Below are 20,722 nucleotides of genomic sequence, written 5' to 3'. Positions count from 1 at the left end.
GTCCCATTTTTGAGAGAAACACCATCATCTTCAAGCATCCTAACCAGCTAACAAGAGAAATCGCTGAGGCACATCATATAAAGATTAGGGGTAGCAAGTGCGTTAGTGAACCATCCGTCACACTGCATGAAAAAGAATTAAGTTATTTAGGCCAATCTTGTTTACTGCCATGAGTGTGATAACGCTACCTCGGTGCACCTCGTATTCTGCGCATGTTGTGATGTAGGCTGCCAGTACCTATATATACACTTTTCACCCCGTTTTTTCCAATAAACAACAGTTGTGAGTCAGCACCGTCTTTTCTTTCTCTTTTGCTCCTTCCCTGTCCTGTATTTTTTCTGGTGTTGCGCTGTAAGTAAGTTCACGACAGAATCGGTAATCTGTTCTGCTTTCGAAGTCAGTGTTCTAGATAACAGGGGTCTTGTCAATTAGTATTATTATAACTTTGTTGTTTCATTAGCACGATTTCACGTCGCATTCACTACTTAGAAATGCGCTTTTAGCCAATAAATCACAATTGACCGACACATATTGCAGAAAAATGGTGAGTTGACTCAGAAAATAAGCTATTTTTATTAAGAGAGACTGGTATGCAGCTTAATATTAGAACTGAGACAGGATAGAGAAAACAGTACTGTTATAACAGGTAGTATCCCACAGATGGCCAATATATAGCCCGTACTACTTAGCATTAGCAATCATTCAGCCATCTATGGTGAATTTTAGTCAACACTAGTCAACATACAATTTGGCGAACACTAAAGCAGAATCGCGAATCGGGCTGGTTGGTGGATGGCCATCGTGGACTAACAAGCTGCGTAACAATATTAGAGTACTGGCAGCGAGACAAAGATGGCACAGCGTTGAACGCACAAGTAAATAGGAAAAAAAAGAACGGATATATGTAACAGTTAGTCACCGAACCTCCGCACATGTGTGAAACCAACATGAATAATGTCTTGTCAAAACAGATTGTTGTACTTTTCCTATAAAAGAAAAGCATAATTGTTGGATGAATCATACAACATTTGCGGAATCTTATAAGAAAGGTTTTCGCTATTTCACGCGTGCGCTGATCAACGCGTCCGTTCTTTATTGTGTTCTTCTTAAGGTATTGATTGATGTGTGGGGTTTAACGTCCCATCTTCCTAAGGTAGGCCACGTAACAACTTTAATTGCGACATGTCCCATTGCTAGCTCTTCCACAACGTGCTAACACTAAGAAGTGTTACCCACCACGTAGATGTAGCACTTATGGTGTTCGACTGCTGAGCCACACACCGGTTACGAGATCGAATCCCAGCCGAGGCGACCACACTTCCGAATTTTTGAATAATGCGAAAGTTCGTGAAGCCCGCGTATTTATGAACCCCATCTGAACGAAATTTCGGGAGCCCTTCACACGCGGCGTCTGTCATAATCATATCGAAATTTCGGCATGTTGAACCCCCAACAACCAATTAGTTGTTTATTTACCTATAATTAGTCCATAAGCAATGTTGACGAACCACGATGTTATATTGTAGTAGAATTCGGTCGCACGTCATATCCGATAATATTGCGAACGTCACGTGAAAGATTTCACGTTGTTATGCAAATGCGTAAAAAATATTCTTCGTAACTAAATAAACAGGCAAGAAAAGTGAAGCAATCCCGACAAAACAAATCACGCTGTCTCGAGACAGGAACACGACACTCGACTGTATATATAGCCACAGCTCGTGAAAAAAAATAAAAACCCCAGGAAATTTATCTCAGAGCCCACTTACACCTGTCGCAAGCCACCGCGCACGCGTCTTGCTTTATCGCGCGAGGGCGCCGTTGTGAGAGCGGCGCGCCCGTTTTTGCCCGGCCGCGGTTTTCCATCAGATTCTGAGAATAATTTAATCCCCCACCACGGGCTTCGAGCGTGCACACATTGGCGGAGTGCGTGCTCAAACCTCAAATAAAAAAAAAAGGAGGCCCGCTGGCGGTGTGAGGCTATAAATCGAAGCAGCCGCAGCGATGAAACCGTGCTTACGAGGTTATTCACAAAATGGTCCGAGACTATACGTAGTGCCTTCCTTCTTCGGGGCTTCTTTTTAGAAAAAAAAAAGATTTTCCTCTTTACACGCCACCGCCGTACATTAAGCGGTTCATCGTTCATCGTGTGAAGCATTTTATATAATTTGTATTTTAAGTCGTCGTTTTGTTTTTAGCACCCATGCCACATCGTTCATTTCACGCCGCGGTTATTCTCCTTCCCTTGAAGTTGTTTGCGAAGCTTTGATTTCTTGTTTATTTTTCTGTGTTTACTTTTCCTCCGTGCTTTCCCGTTTAAAACTTCATAATAACGTACTCAAAGATGAAGATAAGTAGCTACAAATCACTACAAGTGCTAATTTTGGGTTAGAAAAAAAATTAAAATCACGGGCGTGTTCTAAAAGCAAGAAGAGGGCCTAATTGAATGAGTCGTACGGATTGTTTGTTACATTGTGCATACGTGATAGATCTTAAAAGCCGAAGCAGGCAGGCTTCAAAGCTCAGGCTTGAATGTCTAATCACGGCACGCAACAACGGGCGCCGCAATAATTTTCAGAGAAAAGCGATTATTCAGAGGAGCATGTTGACGTAAATTATGCCATTACCGTCACCGTCACACCAATTTCTTCGAATTTATTTCGGCTTTTGGCTCCATCCGGTGGTGGAGCAAGGCATTACAGTTCCCACCGAAATCATCGAACCAGAAACAATCAACTGAACTGACCTTAATATTTAGTTACATGGCAACCGCGAAATCATAAAGCAGACGTGTCGACTGGCATTTTTTTTTTTAATTTTGCGAGGAAAGCTACAGGTAATGCTTACATAAGGCGTAAGCGAAAACGATGCTTGCGAGCAATCGCAACAACCGAAACTCTTCTAGTGCAATCAGTGCGAGCTCAAACTGCCTTATTTAGTGTTTATTTTTACCTGAGGCTATGTAAACTAATGGCATGGTTCGCCGGGTGAAGACGCGCATAAAAGCAATGCATAATATTTGGAACACTGCTGATGTAGAAGGATAATTCTAAATGTCTTCCTGCTTCTTCGCTGACCTCGAAATGCCAAAGTTATGTTTTTTTGTGCCCTCACTGTGAGTATCCTCGACGGGCGCTTAACGGTAAGACTATATATGCAACAACTTATAAAGGATTAATTGAAATGCGAGTGTAAGTAAAACAGACTCACCTCTTTAATCTCGGTGAAATTCGACGCGAATAGACTCTGGTTGGAGATCTCTGTACCAAAACGCCACGCCCAGTTTCGGACACTGCAAGGAAACGAGAATAAACAGATCCGTGAGAACACTTGTGCAGCAGTTCACGTCAACGGCCTTAGCTACTAACAGTGCCTGATGGTGTCGGAAAACAGTGGCACTTTTATCGTGTATAACAGCGTGAGCACGTTTACTCAAACATAAAATGACGGCGAATTTCGAAGGCATTTTTGACAATAAGAGATGTTCATTTAAAAACAACATGATGTAAGGCAGCCTGCCTATAACGATTTCACGGATCCCAGATATGTGTAGGAACATAACAGCGTGTCTTGTCGACAGAAAAAATGCGTGAAACACATTCAATGACGTAGCTTAGGAGACTACGCATTACTGTCAATAAACGACGTCACCGTCAAATAAATGTTTATCTAAATAAAAAAATGGGAGGGTTATAAAAATGTTGTTGAAGTGGCTTCTATGCGTAAGGAACAGGACTAAAAGAGCAAAAACTACAAAAAATAACCACAAATACAAGTACAGCTCGTACAAATAAAAATGTGACATACAAAAACGTCCGTGTCGGCGCGGTTGTCGTTGGTTGTGACCGAATAGTTCTTTTCTTGTTCATGACAAAATAAAAAAAAAGACGCAAACAACATAACGAATAAATATTCACATATTCAGAGTGTGGATGAAGCCCAAACCATCAGAGTGGTAAGAAGCTGTCCAACCATATGCCACCATATTCGTTTAAACTGCTCTAGAAAAAAAGAATTGCTACACGAATGTCGTGTGATGGAATGAGTTTTTTTTTAATGCGTCACATATCGCGCGGCAGAAGCGCAGGAATCGCACCAGGCATCGTAAGATGTGAATTATTACACAGAGCACTTCTTACTTCGTATTCAGCGTGCAACATCGTCAGCATGTTCATGCGGCCACGACGACAAGGATATCTGTCACCTCTTGCTCGACTGTCCGAAACGCGACACACACCGAAGGCGACTAGAACAGGAACTGCATAAGTTGGATCCCGAGCGGCCTTTACGCTGAATAAAATACTAGGCCCATGGCCATCCAAAACAAATGGCAAAGAAATGAAGGTGTTGCAACAGTTCTTCGAAGAAACGAAGATTTGTGACGAACACTGAGCGGACAAAAGTTAAAAGTGAGCGTGGCGTCTACGTGTTTGTTCTGCCCATAGGCGAACTTTTGCTCTCATCCATGTGGGACCATATATGTGTATATATGCTATTGCTTTTTTATTTTCTTTGTTTGTACCAATCAAGTGGAAAGGGGTAGCCGTCACCAAATAACAGTGACAAAAACTCCTTCGTTTATTTTCTATTTCAAAGAAAAATATGATGTGAACTGAAATGCGGCAGCCATTGCCGGGATCCCCTCCCGCAACCTTAGGGGCAGAAACGAAGCACCATAGCCACAGAGCCACCAAGGCGGTCAGTTTCACGTTTCAATCCATGAGAACGTTCGTCAAGCAGATGTTGGCGGTAAACAAAGTACATGTGCGGTGATTTTTTTGAATGTAGAAACAAACCGAAAATTCGCTAAAGAGTTTTTATGAAGCCAGTTCTTTTTTTACAAGCGTATTGCTGTCAGTGCTTGTACACGCACGGAGGTTCAGCAAAGAGCAATGACTCAAAAACAAAGTAAATGTCACAAGCCACCGTGTCAGCCATTCGCTCACCGTCTCACCACAATAGCTTGTGGTCACTTAGAAGCATTGCGCCATCGGGACGAGTCTGAGCGCCAGTAAACACGTGATCATTTGCCAGGAGGGATCGATATTGAGCGCTCGCACGTTTATTCCGAGGCGCACGAACCCTTGAGGCGCAATTCAATTAGTAACGACCGAAACGCACGTTTTCTTACACGACATTGCTATGAAGTATTTTCATCCACGCAAGCGTTTGACTGCCAAGCAATAGCGTGTGTCGAGTAATGACGCAGTGACGCGAATGGTAGCCCCATGACGGGCTATTGAATTCGAGAAATACAACGAAAGGGCCGGTAAGGGGGAATAGTGTTGCGCACAACGTTATACACGGGCCCCAAGAAAAATGAGCCCCATATTCCCTAAAAGGAAAATAAGCGCAGATATTGCTACACGTCATTGTTTATTTATTGTGTAGGTGATGAGGTCTACGAAAAAGAACTAGCAGCTGCTGGGATACGAACACGATTGATGCGCGAGGTTTAGATCGGTATCCAAACAGCGGCCGCTTGCTTTCCTTGGCTTAATTTTCTGTTTGCTTCATGATCAAGATACGTTCCCCATGAAATATATTGAACAGGACGAGCGATCAGCTTTACAGGGACAAACTGACTTTGAACTCTGCAGGATGACTGTCATCATTCGTTGATCTTTAATTGTGGTGGTTATTTGTGGTGTTAGGAGGCAAACCGCCCGTAGCGAAGCGAACCACGCGTGACACATTGCTTTCGCAAATGACATTCGTAAAATTTTCAGTCAAATGTTCTCCAGAAGGTGAGTGCAAATATCAACCTTCCTGCTTAATGTTAAATAGGCATTCTTACACAATAACCAGTGGTATTGATATTGTTACGTGAGACGAGCAACACTGGATCGACGAGGCTGTAGAAAAAATAATATAAGCAGCAGCTGCGGCGTGACCGGTTAATCAGCGAGCGAGCAGACTTCGTCCAGTTCGTCAGGCACACATGGGCATAGTCCCAAATGATGTCAATAAGCGTGTAGCATCCGGTTGGGAACTGCGCGGCACCGGGATTTGAACCACGGACCTTTTGCATGAGAGGCGGATGCTCTAACCACTACGCCATCGCTGTTCTTCTCTGGTGAGGGAGTGCGTTCCCGGCGGTGGTTACCGGTGAGGCCGCACCCCAGGCCTCGTAATGCAGTTCCATCACCACGCGGATTTTTTTTATCCGGTTGGGATAAAAAAAAAATCCGCGTGGTGATGGAACTGCATTACGAGGCCTGGGGTGCGGCCTCACCGGTAACCACCGCCGGGAACGCACTCCCTCACCAGAGAAGGATTGGCCACCCTGGTGCAGTATCTGGCCACTACCTCCCACATGCATACGTCAAATAACTCACGGCCCTCAGTCCCCAGCAGCTGCGAAGCAACTGACCACGGCGGCGGTCAGATCTGCAACGCAGCAGAGGGTGCTATGAATCTCTGGATCCGGACAGGCCGCCATTGGAACCTGAACTTGGCAACGTTTAACGCTAGAACCTTATCTAGTGAGGGAAATCTAGCTGTACTATTCGAGGAGCTAGAGAGTGTTAAATGGGATATAATAGGGCTTAGTGAGGTTAGGAGGACAGATGAGGCCTATACGGTGCTACAGAATGGGCATGTCCTTTGCTATCGGGGCTTGGCTGACAGAAGAGAACTGGAAGTGGGCTTCCTAATTCACAGAAACATAGCTGGCAACATAGAGTAATACTATAGCATTAATGAAAGGGTGGTAGGTATTGTAATTAAACTGAATAAGAGATACAAGATGAAGGTGGTACAGGCTTACGCGCCTACATCCAGCCATGATGATGCTTCAGTTGAAAGCTTCTATGAAGACGTGGAATTGGCAGTGAGTAAGGTAAAAACACAGTATACAATACTGATGGGAGACTTTAATGCAAAGGTAGGGAAGAAGCAGGCTGGAGACCAGGTGTAGGAGATTATGGCATCGGTACTAGAAACGCCAGAGGAGAGCTACTAGTAGAATTCGCAGAACGCAATAATTTACGGATTTTAAATACCTTCTACCGAAAACGAGGAAACCACAAGTGGACATGGAGGAGCCCTAATGGCGAAAATAAGAACGAAATAGACTTTATAATGAGTGCACACCCAGGCATCGTGCAGGATGTGGAAGTGGTTGGCAAGGTACGATGCAGTGACCATAGAATCGTACGGTCTCGAATTCGCCTAGATTTGAGGAAGGAACGACAGAGACTGATACGCAAGAAGCCAATCAATGAGCTAGCACAGAGAGGGAAAGTAGAGGAATTCAGAGTCTCGCTTCAGAACAGGTACTCGGCTCTTAGTGAGGAAACCAACCTTAGCATAGATACAATGAATGATAATCTGACGAGTATCATTACGGAGTGTGCAGTGGAAGTTGGAGGCAGGGTAGTTAGACAGGACATTGGCAAGATTTCCCAGGAAACGAAGAATCTCATTAAGAAGCGTCAAATCATGAAAGTCTCAAGTACAACAGACAAAATAGAACTGGCAGAGCTTTCGAAGTTGATTAACAGGCGTAAGGTATCCGATGTAAGAAGGTATAACATGGAGAGAATTGAACACGCTCTGAAAAACGGAGGAAGTGTCAAATCAGTGAAGAGGAAACTTGGGATAGGCAAAAATCGGATGTATGCACTAAGGGACAAAGAAGGCAAAATAACTACCAATATGGATAGGATAGTTAAAATAGCGGAGGAGTTTTACAGAGATCTGTACAGTAGCCGGGACAACCACGACCTTAATACTATAAGAACTAGCAGTAACCCAGATGACACCCCACCAGTAATAATAGAAGAAGTCAGAAAAGCTTTGGAGAGCATGCAAAGAGGCAAAGCTGCTGGTGAGGATCAGGTAACATCAGATCTGCTGAAAGATGGAGGACAGATTGTGTTAGAAAAACTAGCCACTCTGTTTACGAAGTGTCTCCTGACGGGAAGAGTACCAGAGTCTTGGAAGAACGCTAACATCATCTTAATACATAAGAAAGGAGATGACAAGGACTTGAAGAATTACAGGCCGATTAGCTTGCTCTCTGTAGTATACAAGCTATTTACAAAGGTAATTGCTAACTGAGTAAAGAAAACATTTGAATTCAATCAACCAAAGGACCAAGCAGGATTTCGAACAGGCTACTCAACAATCGACCACATTCATACTATCAATCAGGTAATAGAGAAATGCTCAGAGTATAACCAACCACTATACATAGCCTTCATAGATTACGAGAAGGCGTTTGATTCAGTAGAAATATCAGCCGTCATGCAGACACTGCGGAATCAGGGCGTCGATAAAGCGTATATAAACATCCTGGACGAAATCTACAGGGGATCAACTGCTACCATAGTGCTTCATAAAGAAAGTAACAGAATACCAATCAAGAAGGGTGTAAGGCAGGGGGACACAATCTCCCCAATGCTATTTACCGCGAGCTTACAGGAGGTTTTCAGAAGCCTAGAATGGGAACAGTTAGGGATAAGAGTTAATGGAGAGTACCTTAGTAACCTACGCTTCGCCGATGACATTGCATTGCTGAGTAACTCAGGGGACGAATTGCAACTCATGATTACGGAGTTAGACAAGGAGAGCAGAAAGGTGGGTCTTAAAATGAATCTTCAGAAAACGAAAGTAATGTACAACAACCTCGGAAAAGAGCAGCGCTTCGAGATAGGTAAAGACTATGTCTACTTAGGGCAGGTAATAACTGCGGAGCCGAACCACGAGATTGAAGTGACTAGAAGAATAAGAATGGGGTGGCGCACATTTGGCAAGCACACTCAAATAATGACAGGTAGATTGCCACTATCCCTCAAGAGGAAGGTATATAACAGCTGTATCTTGCCGGTACTTAGCTACGGAGCAGAAACCTGGAGACTTACAAAGAAGGTTCAGCTTAAATTGAGGACGACGCAGCGAGCAATGGAAAGAAAAATGGTAGGTGTAACCTTAAGAGACAAGAAGAGAGCAGAGTGAATTAGGGAACAAAGGGGGGGTTAAGGATATCATAGCTGAAATCAAGAAGAAGAAATGGACATGGGCCGGGCATGTAGCGCGTAGACAGGATAACCGCTGGACGTTAAGGGTAACTGACTGGATTCCCAGAGACAGAAGGTTAGGTGGGCAGATGAGATTAAGAAGTTTGCGGGTATAAATTGGCAGCAGCAGGCACAGGACCGGGTTAACTGGCGGAACATAGGAGAGGCTTTTGTCCTGCAGTGGACGTAGTCAGGCTGATGATGATGATGATGATGATGATGATGATGTGTGTAGCATACTCCCCGGTGGCAGAAGCGCCATATCGGCGCATCAAGATGTCAACGCTATACCGGGAAAGTGGTAGGGCTTCAAGCAAACAATATGCACAATATCGATGGCCTGTGGGGCAGTTGAAGGCGACGAGGTGGTAGAAGGGCGATTTGATAGGTCACAGGAGTAACCTCATTAAGGACTCGGTATGGACCTGTGTAGCGATAAAGCGGTTTTTCCGAAAAGCCGACCTCACCAGTCCGGGACCACATCACGACCAATTAACCGGTCGAAAAGTGCACGTCTCCGTGCCGTTGAGCGTACAAACGATGCTTGTTCTCTTGAGAGACTAGAAGGCGAGTACGTTTAATATCGCATGTATGGGCCGCTCGAGAGATAGTGCCAAGGACATATTCACTGCTCGGTGCAGCGGTAGACGGGATGACTGTATCTAGGGGTAGCTTAGGTGCTGACCAAACAACAACAAAAAATGGAGAGTAAGCGGTAGTGTCATGGCTCGAAGAATTATATGCAAATGTCACGTATGGTAAAGGAAGGTCCCAGTCCCAGTGGTTGGAAGAAACATACGTCGCAAGCATGTCTGTAAGCGTTCGATTCAGACGTTCCGTGAGTCCATTTGCCTGTGGATGGTACGACGTGGTGAGCTTGCGCCTCGTTTCACATGACTGCAGGATATCGGCTATGTCCTTCGATAGAAAGGTGCAGCCACTGTGTAAACGTACACAGCTGGCGTGGAGCTCCATGTTGCAAAATCACGTCGTTTAGGGGGAAGTCAGCGGCATCTGTGGCGCAGCTTGTCGGAAGAGCTCGCATGATGGCGTAGCCCGTGGCATAGTCTGTGCCCACAACTATCCACCTGTTGCCAGAGGAAGACAAGGGAAAAGGACCGAGGAATAAGTGTAAGCCAACGTGGAAGAACGGTTCTGACGAAATGTCAAGTGGTTGAAGGTGTCCGGCGGGAAGCACCAATGGTGTTTTGCGGCGCGGACATTTCTCACAAGCCGCAATGTATACCTTCTGCCTGACCGCGAAAGCCCTGGCCAAAAGAAGCGTCGGCGAATGCAGTCGTAAATGCGTGACATGCCAAGGTGGTCGGCAGTTGGAAGGTCAGGAAGTTTGCAATACAGCAACTAAGTGGATGTGCCTGGAAATGGTATAGGCGCAGACTACCGTGACAAAAAGCTAAGTAGAATGATCACGTCGAGGCATAAAAACGCAGGAAATAGAAATACATAAAACACAAAATGAACTCGTCGTCAAGGGTAAAGGCCTAGGCCTTGCATACGAAGTGAAAACAGGTCTTTATGCAGTAGATTGCATACAGAACGTATTAACCTTCCCCCTCCCCTCTGTTTGTAGACTAGAGGGCCCGACAGCATTGATTTCTCGATCCTGTGGTAACAACGACGTTCGCGCGGGCGCGTTTGTCTGAGTGTATCTATGTGTGCGTGTGCGTGCGTGCATGCGTGTCCATGTCAGTCGTTTTGTGGCAGCGTGATGTCACTCAAGGCGTCCGCGAGTTATTTCCGCGGCTGCGACTCGGCGTCAGTCGTCGTGTCGCCACGACTCCCCGCACGGGCGTAGCGGCGTACGTGGCTCGCTGCACCCCCTCCCGGAACCGGAAGATGAAGGTGGATACAGCCCTGAGCATACGAGCCGCTGTCATTTCCGGCGACACCCTACGGCTGTCGCGACCTCGCGCAGTGCATGAGCTATCGCACCTAATGGAGTGGACGGGAGATGGTAGTGGTGAGGTGCGTTGGGAACTCTTTACGTAATTCAATAACGAAAGCTGGCCTATATTTCATTCACAAAAGACAGACGGACGGACGGATGGATGGACGGACGGCTGGATGGCATGCTACGAGGTGTGACTCTAGTGACTTTAAGACAGATTCCCTTTTTACCAAGCCACAATAATATGTGATCACGTTATCAAGTTCCGTCACGTTATATGAAGTCATGTACACGTCATTGCATAATGACTTTTCGCATCACTCCTGTTGATGATGACACTACCGGCGGTCACTTTTCACGCTTGATGAAACATCTAGGGCTTTCGCCTCAATAACTCATATTCTAAAGCTGCAGCAGGTTTTCAGGGATCTCGTGTCAGAAAAAAACAGTGTTGACGTGATCGATGCCGTTGGCTGTGAGCGAAAAAATCATCATCAGGCCTCACATTGTCAAACAGAGCGGCAACAATTACTGTGGCAACCCTTGCGGGTTCCTGAAGTGCATTTTTGAAGGACCGCTCAACCAGAATCACATATACGTGTTCATCTTGTCTGTTGTAAACATGTGACCCCAAGCTAGGTTTTGCAACACCGGGTTTGAATGGGAGCTTTGTACTTTATTAGATTATAAATGATGGTTCGTAATTTTTTACCTCATTGCAATCACCTCAATTCATGGCAAAAATTACGTAGTCTTTGCGATTGATATAATTGCGGCATACTCTGATGTGAAAGGGAACATTGTAACTGTGTGGTGCTTTTACCTAATGAAGTAGAATGCTATTGAGTTCCACCCTTCCTGGCGAAGCTGGAACGTCCTCTAGTTGTTGATGACTGCATGATTTGGTGGTGCATGATTCTTGTCCTTAGCGACAGCTCGGTGGTTACGACGGAATCACGTGTATGATTCCCAATCATGGTAGCCATAAACCGCGAAGCAGCTGTTTGGAGCTGGACTTGTACCCTATCTCTTCCCGACCCTGCCGATTTCTATCACGCGAACGCATTGTAATCTATGTAACCGACCGACCGACCGACCGACCGACCGACCGACCGACCGACCGACCGACCGACCGACCGACCGACCGACCGACCGACCGACCGACCGACCGACCGACCGACCGACCGACTCATTGATTGACTGATTGACTGGCTGACAAATCGACAAGACATATTGTGGAGGCCGCAAATCAACATTATCATACACGTTTTTCAGGATAATGCGAAATAATATGTGCGCTTTCATATGATGACTGCGAATATGGGGTTTATAGCACGCAATATTTTGCAGCACGTATCATCGGCAAGCTAACAAAACACACGCACGCTTATATGAGCTGCGTGAATGAAAGTCACGTAGTCGTATCAAGCCGGGCACAGGACAGCGACTTCATTATTCATATTGCCTCATACAACGTCGGCACAACGCCTGGATGCCTTGAGTATTATCTAGGGCAGGCGGCTCGTCCATAACTGGCTCGAGAACGCAGAGACGCCCGCTCCGCGGGGTCTCTCATATCCGCATCGCAGACTCATTACCGCAACGAGCCCACGGGAACTTGCCGGGGGACTCGTAAAAAAAGACGCGAAGACGGAAGAAAGCTCGCATGACTTCCGCTCGCCGGGGTGCGTCGCTGTTAGCACTAGAGAGTTGTTTGGGGACGCTGCGAGCGCCTCGCGGTGCTCCTCCCTCAAACCACATACGTCGGTCATCGATGCCTCGCATAGTTCGCGCTTCATCTTGTTCTCTGCTTCTTTTAATCAAACGAAGCTATTTGGCGAGGTGCCCAACGTGCAAGAAACTCCCACCGTCATCGCTTACAGAAGGCTGCAGCGTAGACAACGGTACACATCTCGGAGCTCCTGTTCTATCCGGATGCAGTTTCGCTCCACTGTCCGGTTCGAACCTAATATATAAAAAACGGTTCAAAACTCTCGCAGTACCGAAACTCAGTGTCCCTTGCGCCTTCCCCTAAGATGACTTGAAAGCGAAAGCCGCCTTAATCTTCTCATTCGATGTGGTACACCCCTCCCACGTAGATCCTTCTGCACCTAGCACGGTTCTGCGCTACCACCAGGATTACAGGCATTGCAGGCTGTCTGGACTTCACCCTTATTTTGTTCTGCCTTCATCGACGGCTAGTCTTTTGCAAAGGAACGATGTCATGCGGTGACATCTTCATATAGCGCCACATAACTTTTTTTACCGTTTTAAGAAATCGATTTAAAATAAAAATAACGAGTTCAGACGTGCGCACAACACTAATACCATACAATATCCACGAAGATGTTTCAGTGGGAGAAAACAATTCTACTCAGAATCAGCGGTTTTACTGGCACGGCCTGGCCCACCCACGTGTGGGAACGTCGAGGCCTTTTCTCTTCACCATTTCGAGGGATTTGTAGGCGCCCCATAACTGATTGTCGCGGGGGGAGGCATTCGAACGAGTGAAATATTGTTGCTGACTCTCCTAGCTGCGTAACGGTCAGCGACTATGTCAAACACTAACAATAAAATTGCTGTACTATTCCCCGCTGCGAACCACTTTCATACTAAAAGTTGGGGTCACCTATAAAACCACTTCCGCCTCATGTGTTTTTTCTTACAAGTTGTCACAATCTTTCCCAACATGTATTAATCTAGCATACGTAACCACACATACAGCTATGAAATAAGACACGGACATAGTCCACATACACGGACAGAGAGTGCACCGACGTGTATGTTTTTTTAGTTTTACGCGCTGTTACATATGCTGAAATGTACCAACTAGACCGGCAAACAACCATCCATGTGTTAATTGAATATGTGTAAATTAATTTCACACCGTTGATTGTAGAGGCAATAACTGCCACGCACGAACTATTCGCAATTTGTTTGGGTTGTCTGGCTCTGACTTCCTTTAAAAAAAATGCAAGCTAGGGTGTTTAAATCATTCTATCGTGCATATAGCAATGCTTCAAAATATGCAAACAACAGCGCGTCATTGAGAATCGAATGACTAACACACACGTAATTACCCCTGAAGCCACGTCCCCCGAATTCTCTGCGTAGATTTTGATGACGCAACGCAAAGTTCGCAAACCGACACGGCTATAAAGGCCAAGTTAAATATTTTTTTTAATTCGTATCCTTTCTACCTTTTTTTATATTCCTTTTCTCTCTCTTGAAATCCGTACAACGTTGCTCGTGTTTACATACGCCAGCGGCAAGCCAACTCGAAACGATGATCACCAAATAGAATTGCAGGGAAAGAAAAAAAAAAAGGAACAAAGCAGGAACATGATGGCACCCGGGTCGCCCAGCAAAACGCTTTGATGAACACATGAAGGCTTGTCATTACGAGAAAAACGAATGACCTAACGCTTAAGGAAGAACAAAGAGCATAGATCGACACGGAAAGAATTGATGTGGAGAGAGGTGAACAGTGAACAGAGGGGGTTAGTATAAAAGGCAAGGAAAATAAAAAGAAAAGGGAAACGTACAGCATCACTCTACGCTCGTTTATACGTCTCCCCAGTACAGTCGCCGGAACCGCGCAAAACTGCAACCATCGCGGCGATTAAAAACAAAGCGGAAATGGACTTCAACAGAACTGGTTCCGACCATCGAGCAAGCAGGGTACATATCCGGATGGGATAGAACCAAAATTTAGTAAAGAAAAAAAAATCAACGGCCGTTTCGATTGAACGATCGGTGGAGCGAACAGGCGAAAGTTTAATTAAGCGTCATCGGCAGAACATAAAACAGGCTGGCAGGCAGGAGGGTAACACAGGAACAAGGGAAGCGGGAAGTGCGAGACAGAAAAATAATAATGTCGACGAGGGAAAACGAAATGACGGAGACAATAAAGGGAGGAAGGAAGGAAGGTCGCCGGATGAAATCGAACCACCCCAGGAGCAGCAGCATCGAGGCACCACTGCTGTAAGCTTCATTAAGCGCCGCTGCTGCAAAGCTTACCAGCGTGCTCAATCTCTCTCTCTCTATTTCTCTCGGAATCGGACTTTGAATCGGAAGGCGCCGTTGCCAGACAGAGGAGTGAGCGAAATGAAATAGAGCGGACAAGGCATTTATTTTTTGTCTTTCGGTATTGCGAGTGAAGAGGAGCGTAGAAATCAATCCTTTCACTTCGGGATAAGAGAACGGCGTTGGTGAGGAGAAGGGGGGGAGCAGCTGTATGGCCGTGGCCAACGTTGAGACCATTCCAGTCTATGGCGATTGAGTTTCGCCTCCTCTGGATATATACGCCGACGTGCTTGGACCAAAGGAGGAAAAGAAAGCGGAAGAATTGGGAAACATACATTCCCCTCCCCCACTGGAAACATTGAGAAGCATACATAGCCCCCCTCCCGTTGGGAGGGGAGTATGCTTCCCAATGTTCCCAATGAGGGAGGGAGGTATGCTTCCCAATATCTCAACACTCCTCGCACACCATGGTAGGCGCGAGCCGGTCGCAGTTGTGAACGCCGTTTCGAGTCTTCCGAGGGGAAGCGGCCGAAGAAGCGGCGCGGCCCGGCAGCAGCTTTTGAAGACGATAGTCTTCCTTGAGGACCTTCGACGCAAAAATTTTGGTCTGTCTGTCTATTTGTCTACATTTGTTTGTTTGGGGTGGGGGTTACAAAAAAATGGAAGTGGCTTAGCTCAGCTATGCCAGCATATACGTAGCGTTAGCAAAGGTTTAGCTGATTATTCTTAGCTTTCCAGATATCATGCTTACAGCTGTTCCAACGACACACACACGGTATACGTAATATGTGGCACATGTATATTTATTTTGCCGGGCATTTTGCCGGGCAACTACTTCGGGATCCGATGAGTTAAGCTTCTCCGCTCTACTGTACCGTTGAGCAGTATTTGCACTCTCCTTCTCAATGTCTATACCACAGTGGCAAACGCCAGTCAGAGGCGCTATCAAGCGGCTCCAGCGCAGTGTGAGATGGCGACTGCACCGGGAAGGCGCGCGCGTCGGCGTCCATATGTCTACCAAGGGTATGACGGCACTCCTTTGGAAAGCGCACACCGGCGGCGGCGAGTCGCGCGCGGCCGCGGCCGAGTGCGAGGGAGGTGCCGGCTCCGGTGCGTGACACCACTGATCGTCTGCGCAGCGCATCGAATTGCGCGCACACCGGCGGCGAGCCGCGCGCGGTGGCGGCGGAGTATCATTGCGCATGCGCAGACCAGTGCCACGCGAAATTGGCTCAGCGAGGCCAGTGTAGCTAACGCTACAAAAGTGGGTAACGATTTAGAGTACAGGGCACTCTGCTATGGGAGAGCTTAAAGCCGTCCAGTGGAGCGATGGCCACTGCGTACAACGACGTGTGAATGAAGCCCTCCATCCTTAAAGGTACCCTAAACGGCAAAAAAGTGGCCAAATCATACTACAAACGGCCGACCCATCCGCAGCGCCCACCAATATTTCTCAGGCTTCAGCGTTCATACTTTTGCGATTATCAATTGAAAAGCAATTATTGCGCTTATCTGAGGCACCATAACAACACGTCAATATTCTGTATGTGTGTCTCTTACTAGAAAATGCATGCATGAGTAATTATAAGGACCGTAGAGTTTATCACGTTCGCTGACGAGGCAACGCTTGCACGAAAAGGCAAGTATTTACAACGCTTTGCTAAGACGACATGGTGACGGCACTTACCGTACACCTTGAGTTCTACACGTTATCACCTCCAAGACGGGCGCGCACGCCGCGCGCTTCGTTTTCCAAGATAACTGCCAGATAGCGTTCATGTCTTACTTGCGAAGTGACTCGATGCGCTCGTCCGCCTCCGCTTCACGCTCGAGGCACTCTGACACAGCGCCTCCAAAATACCATTCACAGATTTTCTTGCACAGAACATCAAAATAAACGTTTTGTTCACTCTATTAAGACGCAAGACTATCGTCTTTCGACGACATTTGCCGTGTAACATGAAGATACGGGGCCAATTTTTTTTTCGCGCTAAGGCATCATTCGTCTGTGTAGCCCGTTTAGCTTCCTTCGCACAAGAACAAAAGATAAGCGTTATGGAAGTCATTTAGATACATATAATCGTTATTGGGAGGTTGCCATGTTCTTCCGCGTCTGATTGACGAACGAGACAAGCGAGATAAGAATTGCGGGGATGATCACGAGTTATAACGGGTTACGGCTGCAGCTTGGATATATTTTCAAGTTCGTTGGTCTAAGTGCCAGTTGCACCGGCTAACATCCACTCAGGGTCTATAGAAGCCCATCGTACGTACACTTTTTCCTCCAGTGCCGATTTATTTTGTGACTCGCCCCATACTGTGGGTTTGTCAAATACTGTTAAAAACGAAAATGCAATGACTCATAAAATTATCAATATATGAATAAAAGTTTGTTTGTGAGAACAGAGTTACAGTCACAGGAGGTCTGAGTGAAGAAAGAGAGTGACGGTGAATGGCGCTGCAAGCAGGCGTCACCTTGTGGAGTGTTGAAAAGCGTTTGCCTGCTGGTACGGCATAGCTATAATGAATGGGAAGTTGTACTGATAGAGCTGTATGCTAACTTTCCCACTAAAAAATAAGAGGAGGAGGAAAATTAGGAATAAAAAGTGAAGGAGAGAAGGTCGAGCTAGGACGGGTGCCTGATAACATGGCAGCCTCCCGGACCGGCTTTTGGATGAGAAAGCGTCTGGAAGAACGGAACACCAGGACGTGGTATGCCTCTGAGAAATACCTCAACCGGGGTATGAATTTAGAGGGAGATATCATAAAGGGGTGAATATTGCTACCAAGGGACACTTCGAACAATTGGAAGGACCGATGGTTTAGAACGGTAACAGGCACAGCGTTCTTGCTCTATAGTAACTCTCACACAAGACGCAGGACAATGCGTGTTCCTGTGCCATTAAAGCTCTGCGTTGTCAGGCGGGACAAGCTATTTTCACCTAACCGTACACAGTACTCGCTTTCGCGTTGTTTTGAGAATAAAAAAGTACATAAGCAAGCCTTCGCAGGTCAGCATAAGTGGAACCAATATGAACAACGAGAAGAGCCTCGGCGTATCTGGTGGTGCATGATGAACCACAACGCAACTGCCGAGACAATGACGACAGGGTGCTGTTCGGCCAGCATAAATCAAGCCAGAACAATATACAGCTATAAGCAATTTGACCCGAACTTCAACTGTTCAATTTCAGCGCATAGCAAGATTTGCGCCGCTCAGTGGTTGTACTGGTAAGGCATTAATTAAGAACGAGCCATAAAGAGTTGACTATTGACCACAAACGAAATTATGTTGTAGATAGCAACACTGAATGATTTTATCCCACACCTGTATATATTAGACACTTCATGTAGTGACATCTTCATGCAAGGACCACCTTAAAAAGTGACACTAGAGTATCTAACTAGCAACTGTGTCTTTATGCAACTTTCACGTGAACTTCAACGAGTGTGCAGCTTAGCGACATCTCCCGGTTTACGTCCGTTGGTTTGAGTTTCTTTCTTTGTCGTTTATACGTTTGGCAGTGTTATTGCGTTGTTTAGTTCGTACAATGCATTTGTGCGCACACTGATAAATGGTAGCTCAAAACCACTCCATGATGCGTTATTACAACTAGCTTTAACGAAGTCTGCCTTCTCGAAATACTCAACCAGTCGGCAACAATACAAAAATAAAAAAGAATGCACAAGAAAACCTCTGGTAGTACAAATGAGACATTAGTAATTACACCTAGCTTGAGGCACCGGATTGAATTCACCAGCAGCTGACCTACGAGAGGTCGTGCTGGCGACAAGACGACGAAGCAAGACAGAAAAGTCATCATCTCCGTCTCTTAATTATTTTTTAATAACCGACTGCGCTGGGTACGGCACTGTACCTCATTAGGAATACGGGAGGGAGACTAGTGCATGTACGAACACAAAAGCTGCGCCTGTAATTTTTTTTTCGGTGAGTCCGTATTCAGATCATGCAGGCAGTGACCAACAAAAGAAGAAAGTCGACTGTAAAGTAAAAAAAAAAGATAGTTACAAACGGAAACGGAAGAAAAGCGTATCTGTTTCCAACAGCCTAATGAAGTCGTTATTAATTTCGCCGGCTCGTTTCTCAAGCGAAACAAGAGCTTCGCACTCGTCCAGCAGAACGAAACGCAAACGATGGCGTTTCCATTCTTTTCGTTATTGTATTTTTCTGGCCTCAGTTTCATAGGGACGTGATACGAAACACAAAGGAAAGCCGGAACGGAGATACTACTATTCCCCGAACGAAGCGAGCCACATCCCAGAGAACAAAAGCGAAAGGATATTAAAAGAGCAGAGAGCGAGGGGAAAGAGAAAAGAGGGATGGGGAAAGGGTGAACGTAATAACCCCTCATAAGGGCGAGGCGCCGTTAACAAAAGCGTGACGAGATATTCATCGTCACTATGACTGATTGGTTTCGTCCGACACCGCGTGTGATAGGACAAGGCACGGAAAAGACAGTCTGCCAGAGCGCATTCACACAAGAAAACACACACACACACACGCACACACACACACACACACACACACACACACACACACACACACACACACACACACACACACACACACACACACACACACACACACACACACACACACACACACACACACACACACACCTCTCTCTCTCTCGAACAGGTGTCTGTGCGTGTGTGAAGAGTTCGCGTCAGCGTACGCGAGCGTCTTTTCAGCTGCGAAGAGTACAGGCAACCAAAGGGCACTCGTATTCAGGCAGGTGCTAACGAACGCCGCGAATTACCATAATGAAGGCGAAATCCTAGGAATGGTGGCGGCGGCGGCAGGCGGCCGGGTGAGTGCGATTCTTTCGCATCTTTCCGCGCGGCCCGTCGCGGCGGCTTTCATTGCACTTATTGGGCCCCGCCGTGCTGTTCTTTCGACTTCGTTCACCGCTCTTTACAAATCTCGCCCCACAACCCTCCCTTCGCGCTGCGTTATTCGACGGAGTGCCGCTCGGGAAAACGTTACGCTTATGCGTTCGTCAGGTCGGCTTTGCCTCATTACGACCTTACTGACGGCAAAGCACGCTTCAAAGGCGCTTTTGTTAGCTTGTGCATGCACATTTACACACATTTTCCCGTCTTTCTTTCTTGCAGCGTATTATCCAGCTTAGGTGGGGCAAAATTATTCATAGCACAAGGAAAGAAACAAGATTCTCTTGTAAACCAGAACGAATGTTTTGCCTCGTTAAAGAATCGGAAAGGCTGACAAAGCTAACGATACTAACCGTGGAGTTCCGAAACAGGAGAGCAGAGGACAGCAAGTAATTACATCGTGTTTGCACTCTGACAGGCTATTTCCTGACGTTCCCGCGGGAGCTGCGCATGTTGAGACGGCTTATGCTCTCCCGTAGTAGAGTAGTATCATGAACTCTAACGCGTTCAACACTTATTTCTAAATACACAATGTACTCTAAACTAAACATAAGAAACATTCAAGCATAAACGTATCATCTTTTAAAAGTTAGCGCACCCGAACTCGCCTTTCGGAGCTTACGTGAGGCCTCTAGCAAAGAGTTTAAAGTTGACAGGTTGTTTGCTTCTAAAAAAAGATTACGGTGCCTTGTTCAAGACAAGAACGAATGCACACCACGAAAAAGACATAAATTGCATGACGTTCGACATAACGTCACATGGATTGTAAAATATGCCTATATAAACGCACTACACGACAAGTATGTGCCGGCACCATGCTTAATTTCTTTTACAACTTTTAACACCACAG

The 20,722-nt window shown here is 46.2% G+C and overlaps 1 protein-coding gene across 3 annotated transcripts in view; it reads right to left on the bottom strand.

Moving 5' to 3' along the window:
• The window catches only part of LOC119163266 (voltage-dependent calcium channel subunit alpha-2/delta-3), a 260,632-nt gene that overhangs the window by 154,350 nt on the left and 85,560 nt on the right, over nt 1-20,722 (bottom strand). For all 3 annotated transcript variants that reach the window (XM_075873794.1, XM_037415226.2, XM_075873795.1), the window contains exon 2: nt 3,211-3,292. In XM_075873794.1, the coding sequence (XP_075729909.1) occupies nt 3,211-3,292 (82 nt within the window). The remainder of the gene's footprint in view (nt 1-3,210; nt 3,293-20,722) is intronic.

This window comes from Rhipicephalus microplus, chromosome 9, assembly GCF_043290135.1.
Source record: "Rhipicephalus microplus isolate Deutch F79 chromosome 9, USDA_Rmic, whole genome shotgun sequence".
Classification (NCBI taxonomy): Eukaryota; Metazoa; Arthropoda; class Arachnida; order Ixodida; family Ixodidae; genus Rhipicephalus; species Rhipicephalus microplus.
This window is presented reverse-complemented; position numbering and strand designations above follow the sequence as displayed.